This window comes from Cucumis sativus, chromosome 3 (assembly GCF_000004075.3).
Source record: "Cucumis sativus cultivar 9930 chromosome 3, Cucumber_9930_V3, whole genome shotgun sequence".
Classification (NCBI taxonomy): Eukaryota; Viridiplantae; Streptophyta; class Magnoliopsida; order Cucurbitales; family Cucurbitaceae; genus Cucumis; species Cucumis sativus.
Window position 1 is genome coordinate 39,279,913 of NC_026657.2, and position 21,947 is coordinate 39,301,859.

The 21,947-nt window shown below is 31.9% G+C and overlaps 3 protein-coding genes across 6 annotated transcripts; all 3 read right to left on the bottom strand.

Annotated features, from left to right (window-relative positions):
* Positions 1-75: 75 nt before the first annotated feature.
* LOC101203789 (probable rhamnogalacturonate lyase B) lies at positions 76-7,387 on the bottom strand. 2 transcript variants are annotated; one of them, XM_004136369.3, is made up of 16 exons: positions 7,296-7,387; positions 7,013-7,076; positions 5,914-6,035; positions 5,091-5,150; positions 4,829-4,954; positions 4,610-4,729; positions 4,373-4,514; positions 3,874-4,044; positions 3,174-3,329; positions 2,990-3,096; positions 2,710-2,800; positions 1,972-2,113; positions 1,736-1,892; positions 1,369-1,485; positions 744-870; positions 76-589 (listed from the first exon to the last, which is right to left on the bottom strand). In XM_004136369.3, the coding sequence occupies exons 3-16, from the start codon at positions 6,027-6,029 to the stop codon at positions 344-346; spliced, it is 1,878 nt and encodes a 625-aa protein (XP_004136417.3). In that variant the 5' UTR covers positions 6,030-6,035; positions 7,013-7,076; positions 7,296-7,387; the 3' UTR covers positions 76-343. The 2 variants fall into 2 exon arrangements, with proteins under 2 accessions (XP_004136417.3, XP_031737765.1); XM_031881905.1 differs by having other exon boundaries at positions 7,013-7,213; positions 7,296-7,377.
* A 2,358-nt stretch (positions 7,388-9,745) lies between these two features.
* LOC101203947 (probable rhamnogalacturonate lyase B) lies at positions 9,746-16,864 on the bottom strand. 2 transcript variants are annotated; one of them, XM_004136202.3, is made up of 15 exons: positions 16,499-16,863; positions 16,233-16,354; positions 15,924-15,974; positions 15,533-15,652; positions 15,333-15,452; positions 14,851-14,992; positions 14,556-14,726; positions 14,259-14,414; positions 14,060-14,166; positions 13,392-13,482; positions 12,021-12,162; positions 11,772-11,928; positions 11,091-11,207; positions 10,800-10,923; positions 9,746-10,161 (listed from the first exon to the last, which is right to left on the bottom strand). In XM_004136202.3, the coding sequence occupies exons 1-15, from the start codon at positions 16,538-16,540 to the stop codon at positions 9,922-9,924; spliced, it is 1,902 nt and encodes a 633-aa protein (XP_004136250.1). In that variant the 5' UTR covers positions 16,541-16,863; the 3' UTR covers positions 9,746-9,921. The 2 variants fall into 2 exon arrangements, with proteins under 2 accessions (XP_004136250.1, XP_031739419.1); XM_031883559.1 differs by lacking the exon at positions 15,924-15,974 and having other exon boundaries at positions 16,499-16,864.
* Positions 16,865-17,815: 951 nt separating this feature from the next.
* Positions 17,816-21,039, bottom strand: LOC101203543 (XIAP-associated factor 1). Of its 2 annotated transcripts, none has more exons than XM_004136200.3 (6): positions 20,802-21,039; positions 20,603-20,717; positions 20,068-20,203; positions 19,503-19,640; positions 19,293-19,420; positions 17,816-18,281 (listed from the first exon to the last, which is right to left on the bottom strand). In XM_004136200.3, the coding sequence occupies exons 2-6, from the start codon at positions 20,644-20,646 to the stop codon at positions 18,104-18,106; spliced, it is 624 nt and encodes a 207-aa protein (XP_004136248.1). In that variant the 5' UTR covers positions 20,647-20,717; positions 20,802-21,039; the 3' UTR covers positions 17,816-18,103. The 2 variants fall into 2 exon arrangements, with proteins under 2 accessions (XP_004136248.1, XP_004136249.1); XM_004136201.3 differs by having other exon boundaries at positions 20,603-20,671; positions 20,802-20,950.
* Positions 21,040-21,947: the final 908 nt, after the last annotated feature.

Below are 21,947 nucleotides of genomic sequence, written 5' to 3' on the forward strand. Positions count from 1 at the left end.
AAAGATAGAAGAGAAAATGGAGTTCTTTGATAAATATGAAAAGTAGAGAAAAATGAAAAGATAAAGTTACTCAAATGTACAAACTTCAATAGTTTTTACTATTATAGTTAAGTTGTTTATCATCGTAAATATTGAGTTTTATAACACAAACTCTTCATTCCTTCAACATGCCTAATTAAAACTTTAAGAAGAAAAGAAAATTATTTTATTATAGTCAAGGAATTGGGCACTTAATTTCCTCAACATCTCATCGATAAAGGCACATACATAGAGTCGAGACTTCCTTGTCAAGATATGATGAACTTTTTATTGAACGAGTCTGTAAAAAATTCAATTGAATTATTTACATTTTGGATGTTAAGGGTCTTTCTAGACGAATATAATCATACATGATCCCCACAAAAGGGCTGTTGCTACTTGCTTGCGTAAGAAGAATTGTATTGTTGCCTACCACAAGCTCACCACCCGGAATGTCAACCGTGTAAAGTCGATAGAGACCATGGATTCCATGTCTAGCTACAGTATTGTCCTTTCCAATCAATCCAGTTGTAAATAATGGAGGAAGTGCTTGTGCATCATTCAGCCGGACCTTAGAGTAACCATATACTTTAGTTTCAAGTAAAAATGGAGACCAACACTTCGGTTAAAAGAAAATTGAGTTCGATCCTAAGCTGTCCCACACCCCAAAACCCCGAAGGGACAGATCATGATCTGTGAAATAAAAGATAAAGAGAGTTTCATACTTGTAACTCCGCACCATGTGCAGTGGCCAATGCAAGACGCAGCCTATATGTTCCATTAGTATCTGGACTGTCAAGTTGGAACTTGATTTTCCAGGTAGTTCCGGCATATTTGTTGTCTCCTATTTTCCTACATCATAAAAAAGGGTTATAGCCAAAGTGTCTACCAATTCAATTCCATGTTAACAACAATGTCATAGACATGCTAACAAGAATTAAACACGTGGAATGTCGAGTTGAAAAAAACAGTTGGAGTAAGATTGATTCTATGTTAGCCATTAGGTCATTCATTTGTACAATTCAATGCATCTATTTACAGCCCCTAGAATTGCAAAATATACAGCACAGGCCATCAAAGAATGCGTAAAATGTAAAAGCAAACTCAATGAGAGATAATTGAGACGTATAGCAGACAGTCAGTATACATATTGTATCAAGAAATGTAAGTGTGTTCTACTAAACAAAGTGAGCTAATTTCTTGTGCGTTCATTTCTGCATTTTGTGAACGTTACTGCCAAATGCAAAATGAGAGAATGCATAACTCACTTTTATGACTGACCAATTTTAAAATATTATTTAGTAACAAAAAGTCATTGAAAACTGCAAGAACAGTCTAGAAGAAGTAAACCTGGTAACTTGTGAAAAGAACCAATCTTTTCTGTAGTCACTAAGGCCGACGGTGTAAACTAGATCCTCGTCAGGATATAACTCTGCATATCTTTCCCATAATCCATACTGCCTAAACCTGGCATAATAATAGGTTGAGTAAATTATCATATAAATATAAGTAAATATTTTCATTACTTAATATATGGGAGTGAATGGACCAACCCACTCGACCCAACAACATTTGGGTGTTAAGGAAACTTGTAGGAAATTAATTCCTAGGTAGGTGGTTATCATGGACACAAGTATTGAAATGGAACAATTGCACTAACACCCCAAATGTGTGTAACCATATAAAGAAGAACAGTGAAAACTCAAGGCGAACTTACCGATCTGAATGATTAACATAGAGTTTGTTGATATACTTTGGATTAGGATCGGGTATGTAGAATTCTGCAGCAGTACGGTCAGGAATGCCTATTTCCCACAATGTAGGACCATCTCTTGGGGGCTCAAAAACAAGTTCACCCACTTTGATATCACTGCCTACATACTCAAGGAGATAAAAACTCTAATTATACACTCAATGAAAGCATGAACATAATGATGAAAATGAGGTTAAAACCTGGTGTTACGACGATGAAAGCACTGTATTGGTAATTGCCAATAAAATTCGGAACCCATCCATAAAGACTATAATTTCCACTCCGAACATTATTCAAAGAGAAACTTCCATTCTGATCTGCTCTTGTCCAAAATTGGTAGCCCTGAGTTGCCAAGCGTATTGAAGTCAACCATATGTCATCAACAATTTATGAAACGAAAGAAAGATGTCTGCTCATGCCACTGACTGAATATGTACAAGTTATGCAGTAGTTTTAGGGGGCATTTGAGTTTTTTTTATATTCGTGAATATTGTACGCACCTCGACAGATTTTATTAAACAACGTGACCCTACAACAATTGAATGTTGAAAAACTTGTAGGATATTTATTTCTAAATAGATTGTCAACCATGGATTGAAACGGAATCCATAACTTCTCAGCCATTTATTTACACCAAGCCAACTTATGATGGTTTCAGGCGCATTTGCATCTAACCAGCAATTTAAGAAGTGGAATTTTTCAAAAACAGCCTTTAAAACACAATCATCTCAATAGTAGTGAATGATTTGGATTGAAAAAGTCAGCTATTATTAAAGTAAGTCAATGATTTAGCTAAACATACTAACTTTAACTAAACTCGACTATTTTAAATTACTAAAAGATCCAATTGATCTTGAATATCTAATTATAATTATTATGAAAAAAAACATGTGCAATCAAATTGGATGAGTATATAAAATTATCAGATGAGGTTGTACCTTGCTTTCATTTTGCCAAGACCCAAGTTCTCCAGGAAGTGCCAAGCCCACATAAGCACCACTAGCAGGCACAGATTCATCACTCACATATCTAAGTAGGACGAAGTATTATGAAATTTAGAAAATCTTAAATCACCAATTATCCAAAAGTTTAAGTAGAGAAAAATAGAGTGTTTAGTAAGTGCATTAGCTCAAATGGACCTAAATTTAATTACACATCACTGTAACGTTTTTGTTTTCTTCTTGCTCTCAGAACTACAACAAATAGATAATAAGCTACCTCTCCCGGATTAGGATTTTGCCGCTGACGGTGCCTCGTTGATCGGATTTGGGAAAATCCTCAGAAGCAATAAAACTATAAGGCCAGCTTTGAACTTCAGCCATCATCTAGGAATGACAACTTCATTTAGATCATTGCTCATTGGATATACAATATAACTTACATCCTAACAAAAATTATGTACCTGTTGTTTAGCATTTTGCCAAAGTCTAAGTGGATCCTCTCCCTCAGGCAAGGAGTTGAGATGGATAAAGATAGGACCATAAACCTTCTTCCATGGCTCATTATCTCCAAACTTTATAACCATATCCTCTCCTGCGTAATGAGTGCTATGAAAAACCTAACAAATACAATTACCATTACCCATTACGTTTCCAGATGTTAACACGATTAGTTTATAATCAATCATCAACAATCATGTACATTTCAAGCCTAACAGGAAGGCATTGATCAGGCTCTTAAGCATATTTTTGGACTGAAATTACTCTGTTTCTCAAATGAACCTTCCATGATCAAAAATTGATTACCAATTGGAAATGGAATTCATCCTATTAAATTTCCATTAAAATGTCAATATTTTGTAAATGAATTATATAGTAGAAATTCGCAACTTATTTTTCAATATTTTTATAATCTGAAAAACAGATTAATTTTGGAAAATGGTAAAAAATAACAACAAAATATTTACCTCCCGCAACAAAAATAAATTGAGTGTAAGAGATTTTTATCCATTTTTTGGGCATAGGTTCTAAATAGTTTTTTTTTTCAATTGTTCTCAAAAATTCCATTCTTCTCTTCTTTATTTTAATAATTTTTCAAACATATATAGCAAAATTAAAATGGAAATTTTGTTAATTTCCGTAAACAGAGCTAAGAACACTCACAGTGAGGGTTGTGGGACCGACGTGGGAGGTGAGAAATTGTTTGAGGGGTCCACCGGAGCGGAATTCCTCGGTGGGTGCGATTTGCCAAAACCCAATGGGTGGGTCGGTGGATATCCACCCGTGAACCCGACTGTCTTTGCTTTCGCAGCCGTATTGGTATTTGTCATCTACCTGCATTGAGACTTATTAAATGATGTGACCACTCAAATTTCTTCCTCTTTAAAATTAAATATATTATTCACATGTCAAATTATTGCCATTTCTTGAGAGAATTTCAGATTACCACTTTAATCCTAGCAAGAAAAGAATAATCATAATGTTAAATCGGTGAAAATTAAGGACTAATAATTTAATCTAAATTACTTTTAAGTTTTAATTTGGGTTAAATTAAATTAAAGAGGGTTTAATATGTTAGTAAACTTTTAATTATGTGTTTTAAGTTTGGAGAAGTTATGGAGTATTATTGGGTATAATTTAGCAAAAGTATACAAAAAAGCACCTCTCCCTTGAAGTCTGGTTCTATGGGATCGACAAGAAGCACGGCCTCGGGATAAGCTAAGGCTTGCCCTCGCGGTGGCTTTCGATCGTCAGGCAAAGGCATGAGTCTTTGTCTTTTATCTGCTACAGCCATGTAATGAAACCTAAATCATTCAAAATTTTACCATTTCCATGGTCCATTTCAATCACAATTTCTTCCAAATCGAAATGAGAATTTGAAACTCCGACTTTTCTTTACTTGTCTTTTCGTGGCTTGAATGCGATTCTAGTGTTGTCGAGGTTAAATGCAGGCCATTCTTTCAAGTGTTCGTAAATGGCGTACGTATAGAATCCTGATGAATTACGAAGCATCACAAACCTGTAGAATAGAACAATAAGTTTCGATTTTTTTTATTTTTTTTCCTTAATGGTGCGTTTAATTCTGAGAAACTTTTAGAATCGTTTCTTTTTCATTTACCTTTTGTCGATGTTTAATGGAATGAGGTTGCCTCCGGTGGATGAATTATTGTTGTAAGTTCTGCTGAATGAGAGTTCTATTTGTTCTTCATTTTCAACAATTACCTTGAAGTCTGTTGCTTCCAATCTGTACAGAAAATGCAGTTTCTTCAGATTTTTGGAAATGCTATGAGATTATGTTAATTTCTTCTATCATCTTCATCAAAATTCAAGAGAAAATTGACAAGTAGAACATAGAAGAGGTGGGTTTTTGAAAGCCTTACCGATCAAAAATCCCCTTGGTTCCTGAACTTCCTTTCAAATTCCAAACGATGTCCCAATATCTGAATATTCAATTTAACCCATCCAATTACAAGGGATTAGCTCTACATTGATATTTAAGTAAAAGCAACGATTAAGTGTAACCTAGGTTGCAATTATTTTGTGTATTTATCCCTTCATTTCTAACTTCATGTTTGATCATTGTTTTAAATTTATAAATATTTTTAAATGTTATAAAATTTTACCATCTATACTGATAAAAATAAAGAAATATCAGTATTTACGATTGTGATAGTAGATAGTTGGACCATCAAATTTTGTTAGATTTTATAAAATTAGTTAAGTTTCTAAGTTTATTGTTAATACTCTTAAATTTTAAAATTGAGAATAATTCCATTAGTAAGTATTAGATAAATAATTGGAATTAGAAGTTGGTCTCCTTCTTTTTTTAAAAAAAATACTTTTAAAATAAATCACTTTTAAAATTATTAGAAGCTAACTACTTTATAAATGTAAGAGAAAAAAAGGTTAGCCAACAAGTAACCGTTTTAGTTTCCTTTTATTTTTAATTGTGTTCATTTTTTCACACTTTCTTTTAATTTCCATGCTTTCAATGTTTATTAAGGAAGCATTAAATTCTTGACTAAGTTTGAAAAATAAAACAACCTCTCAAAAACATTTTTTTATTCCAAAATTTTAGATTTAGATTTTGAAATTTAATTAAAAGATTTTTTAAAAAAAGTTAATTAAAATCACACTAAAAAATAATAAAATTAAAAACAAATTTGCTATCGAGAACGATCTTTAGAAATTACAATCAATTACCCTCTATTATCTTCATCGTTATCCAGAGAAAGCAAGTTTTCAATCCCTTCGTACTCTATTCCATTGACCATACCCTTTGGATTCGACAAATTAACTTTGATTATTCCATTGTCCATCACAACCTAAACCAACACAATTGATAAGATTATGTTCACTTTAAATTAAAAATTATAATAAACTGCATCTAATCAACTAATTAGATACACATAATGGTTGCTGCTCACAAAAACAATGAGGCTAATTTTTGTGGTATTAATTAATTAAAGACTAAAATATAAATTATTTTAAAAATGTTATGATTTATTACCTTTCATAGATGTAAAAAATGTTTTAAAGAATAAACTTTCCAAATTTCATGCAAAATTTAATTAGGACAAAATAGCGTAATAGTTACACCATCCTAATTCACTGTTACATCGTTTCATGTCTTAGTTTTAATCAATATTTTAACGAGAATAGTGGTAACTTTTAAACAAATGACAAGTTGATAAGACTCATGTTATATACACAAACGTATAATTTAGGATTGAATATATATTATTTTTCATTCGAATGGTTGATTAAATAATTGTTTTTTTTTATTTTTTAGTTAAAAGAAAAGAAACACAACTACACGAAAATTATCTATTTTCCAAAATTGATACAAGGAAGTTTAAAATAAACAAAATATAGAAAAAATAACAATAAACTAAAACTATGGACCCAGTTTTAACTTCACCTAAAAGTACCATAATTACCATTAACTTTGGAAATTGATTTGAGAGGTAAATTAATTACATGAATATCAACCATTTATCAACAAGGCAAGGCGTGCACCTAGATATCACGCATCCATCATACAAAATAAATAAATAAAGATCATTTTCAAAATTAACAAAATATTAAAACTATTTACAAAATTCATCAAATTTTCGGCTGATTATTTTAAAATAATTTTTTTTTTCTGTTCACAACCATTTCTCAAAAAATAATTCAAACTTTTTTTAAAAAAGTTACTGCACGTAAAATGTTTATTGGAGCAGCCCAACCGTCCATATACCAACCCGAAGTTTTTTCCTTAAAGAATATTGAGAAAGAGAGAGAGAGATGATAACATTACATGTTGGTCGAGAATGTGCAGTTGCAGCGGCGGAGGTGGCGGGGCGGCAGTCGAGACGGCGTGGCTGGAGTTCATGGGCGGCCATGAGGGTGTTGTTGAAGAAATGAAAGGGAAGAGAAAAGAAGAGAAAAGGCAAAATAAAATTGAGGGGAAAAGATTATTGTTTTTCATTTTGTTTTCCCTCAGTTTTTTTGAAATTTCCTACGTAAAGACAATAAAATAAAAAGAAACGTTCAATTAGAAAAAGGAAAAGAAAAAAACTTAGAAGGGAACCTTTTTCTACCTTTATAGCTTGGCTTTGCTAATTTACTTGAACTAAAAGGCAAATCATTCTCTCTATTATTTTTCTGTGATTTCTTTTCCTCCTCGTGAACTCCTTGCTTTGTCGTCACCTCTGTTTGGTATATATACATAACCAAAGAACTGTAATTAGGTTTAATTGCAAATTTGACCCTAAAAAAAATTTAGAATTTAATCATATGATTTGTTATGGAAAATTAATTAAACCATAAAACTCCTAAAAATATTTATAAATATAGGTGTTTATTATGTTATTAATAAAATAGTCTATTGCAAGAATAAAAGCTGACATTTTTAGAAAAAAATTAAAACTATTTAAAAAAGATAACAAAATTAATTAATTAAATTGTCTAGGCACGTTTAAGCATTTTTCGTTTCAATTTTTTTACTATTTATAAGAATTATTCTTAAAAGAATCTGCTTATTATTAAAATTTAAGAGTTATTATCAAATCATAAGATTATTTACGAAAATTTATTAAATTATGAAAAAAAATTTAGAATATTTAAAAACATAGAGATATTGAATTCTAACATTTTGTTTTCAAACGGTGGAAACCAAATTTGTAATTTAGTTGTATAGTTAGTGGTATAGAATATTTATAGACTTTCTTTCTAAAATTATAATAATAACAATAGTAATAAATCTTTGCAGATTTCATCCTAGGAAGGAGGAAGAAAGAACATTAATTATGAATTGATGGTGAATTTTTATTTGAAATTGGTTGTGATTGTTATTTATATTAATACGGAAATTAGTTGTTCAATTCTTGTAATTTTCGCTTTGTTTCCTTTTATATTAATTGGGAATATTGCTATATATATAAAATACATAGTTAATAACGTAATAAATTATATTGATTTTTGATGTTGATAGAGATTACAGTAAATTCCTCTTTGTATTTTTTTGGAAAAATCTTGGACAATGCAGCCAATGCCGTAAGCTATTGCTGCTCTTTCTTATTCATGATGAAGAATATAAAATCCAAATTAGTTTGAAGTCGTGACCAACCCAACAACGACTCATTCGAATTTTAAGTGCAGCTTACATATGTTGTGTTGGACTTAAGAAATGTATGTGTGGTTGAAATTTTTCAATATATATATTTTTTAATCTTTTAGTTTGTTAAATTACAAGTTTAGGTTGAAATTTTGTAGAGAGTGTTGATGGAAATACATGCGAGAAACGGATCATGAGAGAGAGAAACAACTGAGAGAGAGAAACAACTATTACCGATGGTATGAGATGGAGCTTTTTTATGTTGAAAGTAAAAACAAAATCGTGAGAGTTTGTTTTCAATTTAGTGGTAGAGTACTGACAACTTAATTAGCATAAGTTCAAGAAGGCTCGTGCTCTTTATATAATTTGAAATAATATCAATCCTAATAGCTATCTAATGGTAAAATTGTCATCTAGTTCCTCCTAGATCTATGTTCAAGCTCCACTTTTTTACATATTATTTTTTTTCGAATTATAAAGTCTTCATCAACAAAATTTATGGATTTACCACTAATTAGACTTTTTGACTTAACCATATTGATAGAATCATCAAGTATCGAACCAAGATGTAATGGATCAAAGTAGTCCTACATTGGCTACATAAGGAGTAGTAGAGAAAACAATTATCTCCATTATAGGTAGGAGGCATTTTGGTTCGAAACCAAAAGTAAAGCCACGTAGACTTATTTTCAGAATGAACGAACAATTATATTATTGTATAGATATATAGAGTTTGAGATCCGTTTACTTAATATTTAACTTTTTAAAAATTATTGGACACTTATTATATTGAACTTTTTTAAAGTTGGTAAATGAAATATTAGATGCAAACCTTAACCATCAACTTCATTATGTGATCCTTCTCACTTGTGTTAATGCATTAAGAACTGGTTGGCCGTTGTGAAGGAAAAAGAAAGTTGGTTGTAATTAGTTTTATTGAACAATTATAGTAACCGATCTATAGAATTATGGTCCTTTCTATGTAGCCTTTCACAAGTGCAACTTGTAAGTTCATAACTTTAGAAGGAAAAACAGCACCACTTATTCTGATGTAGGGTAGACCCTTTAATTAAGAATAAATTTAAGGGTTACCAGTTACATCTCACATGCTTTACACATCATCAACTCTTACTTACGATTTAATGATATGTTTCGAATTACCTAAAAATAATTTGACAATTTCAAATTTATTTTCATATATAGTTAACTATCATTCATATTTTTAATTAAATAATCTATCTTATATTTTTATTTTCTTTTAAAAATTAAGCAAATAACATAAACAACCACGTTTAAATTAATTTATTGTTATCTACTTTCACAGAACAGAAAATTGTTTTTGTTTTTTAGTTTCACAAACAACTAAAATGTTTTTTTTAAAACGATCAAAACTATAGTAAAAATAAACATACGAGGATAAAATAAAAAACGAAATTGTTACCAAACAAAGGTTAAAAAATCACTTCTGAAAAAAGATCATAAAGAGTTAAAAGGAACAATATCTCTCGAAAACAAGTAATTCATACACAAACATAATACGAAATAGGAAATTTAACTTTTTGAGAAAAAAGAAGTGCAATATATAAAATGTTAGGTAAAGAAAGAATTAATCACTTTGTTGGAGGACCTTCAAGACGGATATAATCATACATGATACCCTGAAAAGGGCTGGTGCAGCGTGGCTGAGTCAAGAAGATTGTGTTTTCTCCTTCAACAAGATGACACCCAGCTACGCCCACACCATAAACCCAATAAATTCCATGAATTCCATGTCTTGCAATTGAATTGTCCCTCCCTATCAACCCGCTCGTAAACAAAGGTCGCTTCGATCTCGGATCATTTACCCGCACCTAGAGGGTGAGAGCAGAGAGAGAAGTGGAAAAATAGATTAAGGTTAAATTATAAGTTTAGTCCTTAACTTTGAAGTTTGCGTATATCTCATCTTTACAACTTTCAAGGTGGTTTAAAATTTTAACAGGTCCCTTTATGTATAAGGGAGCATTTGGGACGTTAAGTTGGTTAGTATAGTCTATAAATTATAATAGTCTCTGTTTGAGGTGTAAACTATTTTAGTTTGGGTAGAAAGTAGTAAACACAACATTAAAGAGATGTTTCAAATAGCATTGTTGTATATAATTATAAACTACAAGCAATAGTAAACACCACTGCTATATTTTGGAGTCTCGAACATGGAGCTCACTCCCAAAACAACCTCAAAATTTTTTTAATTTGTGCCTAGTAGAACTCTAACCAATTCAAAAGATACAAAAATAAACTTTTCTATTAGATATAATTTGAATTTTACGTTAGTAAGCTCTAATTTTCAATTTTGTTGAGTAAATCTATGAATTTTCAAAGAATTCGAGAGTTCAAGGAATAAATTTGTAACTTTAAAATTTCGAAAACCATATAGATGCAATCGTTAAAGTACAGAGACTAAATTCAAATGTCGAGCATTTCAGTTATGGCTAATCGTACAGCATAATACCTGCAATTCAGCAAGAGTAGCAGAAGCAATTGCAACCCGTAGTGTATACATACTCTTGTGATCCACTCTATCAAGTTTGAATTTGATTTGCCAAGTAGTTCCTTCATGTGAATTGTTTGTCTTCCTGCAATAAATGGAATAGTTTGATGACAAATACAAGACATGTTAATGACCATATAATGATAACGACCATATTCATTGATGAAGAGGAGAAATTGTTTGTTCGGTCTGACGACAACAATCGCCATTGTTGTTCTTGGTCGTGACAATGAAGAGCCAAAGAAATGTTACCTAGGGACATGAGCAAAGAACCAATCTTTTCTATAGTCGCTTGTGCCAACTGTATATACTAAATCCTCATTCGGGTATAATTCAGCGTATCTGTTCCACAACCCGTACTGCCGGAACCTGCAGAGTATAAGTGTTAAACATTGGAGAGTTCAGCTTTAGTTGGATTTGAATCACTCATGATCTACATAAGTCATTGTTAATGTTAAGATTCTTCTTCCACAAACAGAAAATTCTAATAAAGAACACAAATACCCAAGAAATCACAATGCAAACATCATGTGATATAGCTACTTCAAGGAAAATCCACTGACATTAATGTTGATAAGAAAAACAATTACAAGTGATAGAAATAAAGAACCAACGCTTTTCAACACATTCTAAAGGGTTAAGTATCCTCCCCCAAGCATCAAAACGCTCAACATAAGAAATTTCATTATTGTTTAATTACTAGAAGATGCTTTCTTACTTATCATACTAATAATCCTAATATTTTCCTAGCTGGGATTCTTACTGTCATCTTCATTCTATAACAAGGGATATCGACAGACACTTTTACATTCCCATCCTCAGAATAAGAACTCAAATTTCTATATGGAAACAGTGTGAAACAGACTGTAAAAACGGACCATAATGTCAAAGTTCATTTAATTAATAGAAGTTAGAACTATAGAAAGGGAGTACCTGTCAGGATGGTCAACAAAGAGTTTATTAATATGTATTGGATTAGGATCAGGAACATAGAACTCGGATGCAGAACGATCGGGAATGCCTATTTCCCAAAGCGTAGGCCCATCTCTAGGAGGTTCATATACAAGATCACCCATTTCAATGCAAGATCCTACATATCAACTTGGAATTCTGTAACTGTGCACTTAAAAATTGAAGGCTTCAGTCAATTTATTATGCAATACAGGGAAGAGGGAACTGTACCTTGGCTTACATTGATGAGGGCATCACAGCGATAATCTCCAATGAAGCCAGGAACCCATGCATATAGATTATACTCACCGGTGTGTACGTGGTTGATGGTAAAATAACCACCATCATCTGCTCTAGTCCAGAATTGATATCCCTGACAATAAGAATAAACTCTTTTAAAGGATACATATGATTTAACCTTACAGATACTATTAACGAAAAGTTCTCATAATCGAATGAAGCTAGAAGGCTTCCATGTGAGTTAAAATGTAGTTCTAAAAGCTCAAGTATTCAGTATTTTCCATTTCTTTTCAAGGACTTCGATGAAATTGATGAAAGAATCAAACAAAATTAGTTTTATCCTCATCCTTTCACCATATCATTATAGCTTCTCTAATTTTTTTGATACCATCTTGATAGAAACATGAGACTCTATTCATTTTATAATTCTACGAGGAGGATTTGTGCCACTAAAGAGGGTTAGATCTTCGAGAGTCAATGGTGGTCTCTGAGAGAAGGGCAGGATAGTATGTTGCTATAAGTCGTTACTTATACTGAAGGCAGAAAAGAAATGTGAAGTTATTTAACTTGTTTAAAGGTTGGGGAATTATATCTACAAGGAAGGGCAATCTGCAAGTACAAATCAGAAGTCATTTCTAGTTCATTCGAGAGACTAAACCTTCAGTCCTCTCCAAACGTTGTATTTTTAATAAAAGTCGATAAGACAATGTCTATCTATTCTTCTGCTGCTTTACCACGCTTTCATAGGTACGAAAAAGATTTGGAAGTTCTGAAAATTGTTCAAATTCCAGAAATATAACACATGTGCATAATATTGTATCCCTTCAGATTTGATAGCTTTGCTTTTGAATTTAAAAGACAATGAATATCAATATCAACAAAGAAATTTCTGAGAGAGAGAGAAAAAAAAAGTCATCATAAACCATAGGTTGCAGGTACGGTATCCTAGTAATGAAAATTCTGTATGCTGAAATAATTTTTGAACTACAAGTTTGACCTTCACTAGGCCAAGGTCAATGTTTTTAAAAGCCCTATCAAGCGTGTGCCTAGATGCTAGACGGAGTCTGGCGCCTGGCTTTTTCATTATCTTAGAAAATATAATAATAACTTTGGTTTTTCCTTCTTACTAATTAATATATCAATCCACGTGTTTGCGGTTTTTTTTCATATTCCCACTTCAACTATTTTTTCTCTTCTTCATGTCGTGCCTTTATATATAGAGCATTTCATATGTACTCGCCTTTTTTTTTCACCTTGTCTTAAAGTTCTGGAAGACTATTGCGCTTCATACTACCTCGAGCTTTAGAAAAACACTGACAAGGCAGACGATAGTAGACAATCTCTGGAAACAAAGTTAGTTACCTTGCATTCTCTCTGCCATGATCCCGCTTCTCCTGGTGCAGACAATCCGACGAAGGCTCCACAGGCTGGAAGATAGTCTTGATCCACATATCTAGATATTTTAAAAACAAAAGTCCAAGCACATAAATTAAACTAAAAGATAAGACAAGTAGAGAATCCAATTAATAATATGCTGTTTCTTGTTTATCATTTTCATTTCAAATTTTAGAAAAGTCAGTATATTCCTTTTTTTTCTTTGTGCAAGAAACATCTCTAAATCCGTTTAAGGCTAACGAATATAGGAATGTGGGTCCCTGAATTCAATTTCCAGATTTCTAACTTAACAACATTTTCTGAACCTTCATTTTTACTTTTGCAGAAATCATAAAAATAAAATAGAAAATAATAATTATGAATCAAAAGCAACAAATTTTGGTTACTGTAGAAAACCTGTTTTTCTACGTTTGATTATCTGCTACAGATTTTTTAATATTGATAAGTGATTACCATCTTTACTACATCTTGCAGCTGAAACTTGGAAGGAGTCATGAAATTTTCACATAGCAGATACATCCTCTTTTAAGCTCTTTACGAAAATATAATGAAAGATATTGGCCAAATGAAATTTGATAAAAAACCACATCATTGTATCAGTTCTTACCAAGAATTTACAAATAAGAAATGCTTACCTATCAAAAACCAGTAGCCTGCCACTAACGATGCCCCGTTGATCTTTTTTTGGGAAATCCTCTGATGCAGGGAAACTATATGGCCAACTATCGACTTCTGCCATCATCTGATAGTCATATGATTATAAGTATTTCTAGGTCGAAGTGTCATCCACACAAAGAAAAAAGTTGAGTCACTGAGAGTCTTAATGCATCAAACCTGTATTTTAGCATCCTCCCATAACCAAAATGGGTCATCTCCAACTGAGGTGGAATTAAGATAGAGAAAAACAGGGCCAAAAACTTTCTTCCATGGCTCGCCAGCTCTAAATTTTGGCACCAAATCTTGTCCCGCATAATGAGTGCTAAGAAATATCTGACAAGAGCAAGTTAGAAAGAAAGATGAGACTTGCTAGAAATCCTACTTGTCACACAAGATCACCCGAATATATAATAACTCGATGTGAAATACACGAAAGAAAGAACTAATGATGATCAGCAATGTTCGATCACCTACAGCAAGGGTTGTAGGTCCCACGTGTGATGTTAGACTTTGCTTAAGAGGCCCACCTGACCGAAATTCATCACTGGGAGTAATCTGCCAAAACCCGGTGGGTGGGTTGGTGCTTATCCACCCATGAACCTTTAAGTTGTTGTTTTCACACGAGTATTGGTATTTGTCATCCACCTGAACAAAAAAGGATCATATCAAATGAAGGTGGATCCTATCAAAACCGTGTTGCAATTGAAAATGCTGGTTCAAGATCAATCCCAGTCCATTCCCAGAAGAGAGAATAGTAATCCAAGAGTACCTCACCCTTGAGAGCAGGGTTCTTGGGATTAGTAAGCAAGACAGCTTCAGGATAGGCCAAAGTTTGGCATCTTCCAGATAACCGATCATCAGGCAGGGGCATGACTCTCTGCCTATTGTCAGCTACAGCCATGTACTGAAACCTATCAATTCAATCATTGGATTGATTATTGACATTGAAAATATCAAAGCTATGGGAGACTTGAGAAACTGGATAACCAAGTCCTCTAATTACTGGCCATTTCAAGAGCAAGTATGGATGGAAATAAAGAAAAAAATGGGCATTCTCTGATACGATGATTGGAAACAGCAACCATTCATTGACATCATGAAATGGGACACAAAAGAATTTCATAGTGAAGGATAAAGGCTACAAAAGGCACCTCATTAACAAGGATGGTGATAATGTAATTACAAAAAGGGAGACAATTATATGCGTGTCGATAAAATCATAAATGACTCGTAAAGATAGAGTATGCTCACTTGTCTTTTCTAAGTTTAAAGGTAATCCTGGTTTCACCAATATCGAAATCAGGCCAATCCTTCAAGTGCTCATAAATAGCATAAGAGTAAAATCCAGAAGAACCACGTAGTACTATGAACCTAGAAGAGAAAATCAATTAAGTGATTGAGTGAATAATTAAACAAAAATTAGTACAATGATGGGAAATTTGATGGCAAACCTTTTGTCTATATTCAAAGGAACAAACTTGCCCTCAAGGGAGGGATCCCACATTCTCACAAAAGAAAGCTCAACCTGTTCCTCATTTTCCACTATAACCCTAAACCTTGACCCTTTAATCCTGCATGCCAATTGATTCTCAAATTACATGACAACATAAAGTATAAATAAAACCAGTCCAATGCAAAAAAAAAAAAAAAAGAGAAAATGAGCAGCTGTTTGGAAAATGGAAAGATGACGGTCAAGGCTCCGACTTCAAGAGAGGAAACACATGCCAATTACTACCGAACTAAGCTCATTTTGCCAATTACTACCGAACTAAGCTCATTTTGGCCTTTCATTCCAAAACTAACATATAACTAATTAAAAAAGTGAAGAAGGAAAAGGCATACACGTCAAATACTCCCTTGCTTCCTGGAGAATTCCAAACAAGGTCCCAGTACCTGAATATTTTAAAAAATAAATAAATAAACTCGCTCGTAGTCCATTTAGTAACTATTTTGTTGCTTAAAATTTAGGTTATAATACCACGTTAATCAATGAATTCCTTTGTGTTTGTTATTTATCTTCTACTTATGGTTTCCAAAACCAAACCCAATTTCGAAAACTATTAAACTAAATAAATACATAGGTCGAAAACTTGTTTTTCTTTAATAGAAATGGATTAAAAATAGCAAAAATTAAAGACGATGAGTGTATACCCTCTATTAGATTCAGGATTAAGAACTTCAAGTAGATTGTCAACACCATTATATCGTACACCAGTGATAATTCCATCAGGTTTTGATAAAGTTAGTTGCAATATACCATTATCCACCACCACCTGTACATAACACGAATCAAAAAAGAATAATATGAACAATTTCTTAAAGAAATTACAATATTATTTTCTTCAGTACTCAATTCTACATAGTTTTCGTCTGGAATATCTTTACAGAGTCGGAACAAAATAGAAAATCTAACTTACATGATGATCTCGTATCTGCAAGCGGACGGCTCTGGATGACATTGTAAAACTTTCACATTCAAAGTTTCTATAAGAAAAGTCAGTGGAGCAAACAGAAGTAGAAGATCAAAAGGAAAATGGAAATCCAAAGGACAAAGAATAAGAACAGTTTGTTATGATGGCGGACATTGATAGAGAAGAGAAACTAATTGATAGCATGAACAACACGATCGACTGAGAATATGAACGGATTCCGATTATCAAACTGTAGAATGAATTTTCACATTCTTTGTTTCGATTAGGATTCGCGAATTACTTTGCTCGACGGCGAAGGTTGGAACTTAATACAGCACGGAACTGGCGCGCGGTCGGTACGATCAATGATTTTTATATGGATGGTCGGTATGATGAATGATGTATATATATATTAAATTTAAAATAATTAAATATACACCAACATTTAACAAATTTGTAAATATAATAAAATTTGTTAAATTTTATTTAGGATGGAAATCGATCATCGATAGATCATGTTATAAATATTAGTCTATCGTAACAAGTAATTTTTTTAAATGTTACTGTACTCTTCATTATTATTTCTTAAAAGGTTATCCATTACAATTATCCCATGTACATAGATTTCGATTTTGAAAATTTTTTAGAGAAAATTTATAAATATAACTATTAAATAATAAAATATTAATAAATATATAATCTATATCACTTATAAATTACATATTTTCATGTTAATAAACTTACGTTTGAGTGATAATTACATCATTCAACTATAGATAAGTGTTGTTTATTACAACTACCATACTTTTATACTATAGAATTTAAATTTTTAATGTTTAATTTTAGTCACATCTATTGTCAATTTTAATTTGTCACATCTATTGTCAATTTTCCAAAAACACCTTATTGTTAATATTTAACCAAACTTCGACTTTTCATTTCTTTATTAAAAAATGACTTTTTAGAGATTAAAATTAAGATTTTTGGGCGTTGGAGAAACTGAAATTGCAAGATATATATTGACAAAAAGCATAAGGTAAAAGATTTTTATAGACAAAAAGAAAATTAAATCAGAAGATTGCGTTTTAGAAGTACTTTATGGACGAATCTAAAGTGTTATCTATTCCTCTTGGTCAAAAATAACCCTAAAACAAACCAAACACATAATACCAACTCACTTAAGTTTGGAATAATATGTCATTTCCAATCATCTTTGTGAGTCTCATAAGATTAGGTATAAACAATTGTTCCATGAAATTAGCTCCACAAGCTGACCTAATCACTTTTGAATATTAAAAATTAAAAACAAATAAATAAAATAAGTTTCAAAGTAAAAGTTTGCTAACATTAAATTTGTAAATTAAATTGGCTTCTTCTTCTTCCCACATGTACTTCCAACCAACATAAATATACTTAGAGCATCAGACCATAATCAAATTCTCCGCCCATGAGTTTCTATATAACCTTACAGTAGTAATCTAATATTCTTGGTACAGAAAAATGGAAGTTATTACGTTTTAAACAAAGGATTTTTTTCTCTCTTTTTTTTTTACATGGAGCAAATTCATTCATTCTCCACTCTGTAGGACTATGTGGTAACCTTACCGTTAATCAGTGTACGCCGTTGCTCTCGGTCTTCCTCGGGAAAAATAGGGATCCTAATAGAACGGCAATACCAGTTATTGCAATAGTGAATATAAGACGACGAGTAGAAAACTCCTGTGGCTGTCTTCTTCGAGCACCTCGATCTCTAGCTTGATGGTCTCTTTCTGGTGCTGCCCCGACGTCCCTTCAGATAAAGTTTAGAATGATTGCACATGTTATTAGCAGATAAGAAAGTGAACATATAGAATATCGGGATCACGGAAATAGATCGTATAAAGTACGTTTTTAGCATGTGATCGTACTAACATGAATGATGATGCCTAAATATAAACGAAGTTTGTCGATTGTCAAGAAAAAAATGTCCGACTAAAAAGATCTAAGTACTTCCCCCACACACAAGTAGAAAGAAAAGAACAATGCAAGTTCGAAAATTTTCCTAACTTCTACTGTAACAATGGTGCCTGTAACAATGGCTCCCCTTCTTCATTTGGATGGAAACAACTCCATTGGGAAGAAGGATGAGAGGAGAAAATGCAATACCGTCAAGTTCACAAAAGTTGAAAGAGGTGTTTTAGCGTACAATGCAAGTTCTAAATTTAGAACTTGAATATTGTAAATAACTCAGGTTAATAGAAGAAGACCATCAACTGGACAACAACTACAACAGAAAACAAAATTGATAATGTCTGACACTGTAGAAATTTTCTTTAGAAAAATGAAAGTAAAGATTGTTCAGAAATATATATCGGCATCTGTAGTTTGGCTAAATTTTGTTGGTAGGAATGGGGATATATGCATGTGTTGTTTTGTAAAACCAATCCATGGAACTCCTCTATAGCTGTGGGGAAAAAAATCAATCAATGATAAGTGAAGATTAAAACTTTCTTTTTCCTTTTTGAAGATTACACACAATTTTGTCAAAAAAGTATTTTATCAAATAAATAACAAGACATAAACATGGGACATCTGTATTAAACATTAAAAACAAGCACAATCTAAAGGAAAAGTAATTCCCACTAAATTAGGTTTTATCTATATGAAACACTAAATAATACACATGCATGTTTAGTATCATAAATCAACAGCCAGAGAGGTACCCTATAACCGCTTAACTACCACTAATATCTTAACTTTCTGAAAGATAGCAGTTAATAGTATAAAATAAGTTGAATATTATAACAAGAGGTTGATCTACCTGGAAGACTCTGCAATGTTATCAGCAGGTATAATACCCTTGCAATTGTTTTCATGGTTATATCGTTCTCGTAATCTTATATAACAACGACACAGAGGACAAAGTTCAGTCCGGTTACCACAAACTTCCTACATATTTGATCCAAAAAATACATTATATTGAGATCACTTTTGAAATTCTGATTAACTTCAAATTCATTATTTGACATACCTGATGTTCTGCCAGATCTATTGCTGGCAATGGGAACTCACAGAACTCGCAAGTGACAATCCTTTGGGGGCAATTCTCACCTTTATGAATTGCTAAAATGTCCCGCTCCATGGTCTCGCTACACAGCGAACAGGAAACCTGTTCCAAACATAAGGTCATGAGTACTTCAAATTCCAATAATTAAGAGTAATAAAACTAATTCTTAACCAAAAATCCGTGTAGTGCCACGACTTAAAACTAAACAATAAAGAAAACATAATAACCAAGGTCAATGTTATGCTTTTAAGTTATATGCACAAGAATTAAGTTCTTTTTACTTCCAACTAAGTTATACATTTGTTATTATAGTGTATATCACGCTATTGGGATTTGAAGATGATATCTTGTTATTAGAGTATATAGCCATCGTTTTTTTTTTATTATTTATGTTTTATGGTATTTATAAAAGGTATCAATGATAGTTATAACTTTTAATATCAATATCAAACCCGAATATATGGACATATCAATGAATAATTTGATCCTTGTGCATATAAAATACAACAAAAACCAAGAAACATCATACTGGCGCATGTGTGTTCAAAAAATGTTCCTCCGCATGTCTTTTAGGAACCATATCGCCGCATATTTTACATTTTTCAAGATTCCTCGCGCAATGAACAGAATGCAGATCGATATTTGATGACGGAATATCTCTTCCGCTGTAAATAAAGAAAGAAAATATTCATCATTCAAAGAGGGCATCAGAAAACAAAAATCATCACAAAGAAGAAAAACAATTCAAGCCAATTCAAATATTACCTAATAATCATTTTTTCCAAATCAAGTAAAACAAAACAAAACAACGATCCTGCCTCAACAGATTTGTTTCTAAATTATACAAGAGCTCTATCCCACAAAACAAACTGATCTTGAACACAATTGACGGAAGAAGTCAAAACTCCGAAACAACAGATAATCACGATTAACAAATCAATTGATGCACCATTATAAACAAATACAAAAAATCAACGCGAGACATAAGAAAAAACAGAAATCGATAAAATCTTCAAACAAGATGGAAAAGAAAAAAGATTTCGATCCATGGAGAATTAGAATACCAGTGGTTGCATATGCTTGTGGTCTCTTCAGATGCAACAGCCATCGGAACGGAAGGAAGACGATCGTCCCTGAATGTCGGATTATTTCAAAATTAAGGGAAGGAGAATTGAAGCGCTGCAGAGAAATTTGGTGGAGATCAGAAAGGAAAAGAAATTGAAGAGACTACAAAATTGAAATTGAAATTGAATGAAAAATTACCTAGAAATTGTAGCCGTGGATCGATGGCGTTTGGCGAACGAAGACCGACCGACTTGGATTCAACTACTTGTAAATTGTAATCAAGTGAATGAATTTCTCGAACGAAGGCAACCAACCTCACCCACCCTTTTGATGATTGAGCGTCTATTAAATAACTTTACCATTACATTTGTGTATATATACACACTCATACGTATAATATCATCCACTCCCGTTTTCTGATGGAAATGGGAATGACAATTTTAATTTTAGTTACTTTTTTTTATTTTAGAAAAATTACGATTACGTTAAATTTTAAAGAAATTATTTTAATATAACACAAATCTTCTAAAAATATTTTTAAATTATGAAAAAGGGTAAGAAAAAATTAAATATTTTACCAAATATTTACGCTATTTTTTGTTTGTTATAAATAATTTATCAATTTTTTAAAAAATCGTACACAAAAATCTATAATACTATCACATACTAACAAAGTTAGTTTTATATTTTTTATGAGTAAAATTACCATCTTCAAATTTTAAAGAAATATAACAAAATATTTTCAGATAATTATAAATAATAATCAATCCATATTTTGTAAATATTTTTTGTTTTTTTGGCTATGTTTAAAAAAATCTTTGTACTTTACGGTAAGAAAAAATGATGCCAAATTTTGGATAACAGACCCCACCTTCCTATGAACAATAATAATGGATTTGAAATATGTTAATTTTTAGAATTAGAATATTAGATTTTTCTAATTATCAATTTTTATTTTATGTTATCTTGATTTTCCTTACCTTATTTTAACCTTGATTTTTGCTTTTATTTTGTTAGGTCAAAATTCATTCATTCGTTACACTGTACATAGTTAAATCTAAATTTTGTTTAGTTTAATATTTGGAAATGAAATTATTTGATGATAGAACCAAACTAATCTTATAGTTTTGAAAAAAGTTATGGACCTACACATCTCAATCAACGGGCTGGGCCTAGATTCATTTAAGCCCAAGTTCCAACCACAGTTGTTCCTTTTGTCTGGCTTTTGGCCAATCTAATTAAAATTTGTCTCCTTTTATGGAATAATAAAAGTTATACGAAGAGTACAAACCAACTCTTTCGTGGATTGATTTGTCGATTTAGATCAATTGAAGCCTTTAAAAT

Bases quoted from the DNA above. Each gene is read 5' to 3' on its own strand.
- LOC101203789 (XM_031881905.1), bottom strand. From the start codon at position 7,183: ATGAAAAACAATAATCTTTTCCCCTCAATTTTATTTTGCCTTTTCTCT. The intron at 6,036-7,012 runs GTAATGTTATCA...GTGTTGGTTTAG, and splicing joins TGCACATTCTCGACCAACAT to GTTGTGATGGACAATGGAAT. The intron at 4,515-4,609 runs GTAAAGAAAAGT...TGAATGATTTAG, and splicing joins TTCAAGCCACGAAAAGACAA to GTTTCATTACATGGCTGTAG.
- LOC101203947 (XM_004136202.3), bottom strand. From the start codon at position 16,540: ATGTCATCCAGAGCCGTCCGCTTGCAGATACGAGATCATCAT. The intron at 15,453-15,532 runs GTTTGCCATCAA...TTTCTCTTCTAG, and splicing joins CCTTTGAATATAGACAAAAG to GTTCATAGTACTACGTGGTT. The intron at 14,167-14,258 runs GTTTGATGCATT...TATGACTATCAG, and splicing joins GGGAGGATGCTAAAATACAG to ATGATGGCAGAAGTCGATAG.
- LOC101203543 (XM_004136200.3), bottom strand. From the start codon at position 20,646: ATGGCTGTTGCATCTGAAGAGACCACAAGCATATGCAACCACTG. The intron at 19,641-20,067 runs GTATGATGTTTC...TGTTTGGAACAG, and splicing joins TTTTGAACACACATGCGCCA to GTTTCCTGTTCGCTGTGTAG. The intron at 18,282-19,292 runs GTAGATCAACCT...CTTTATCTGAAG, and splicing joins AACATTGCAGAGTCTTCCAG to GGACGTCGGGGCAGCACCAG.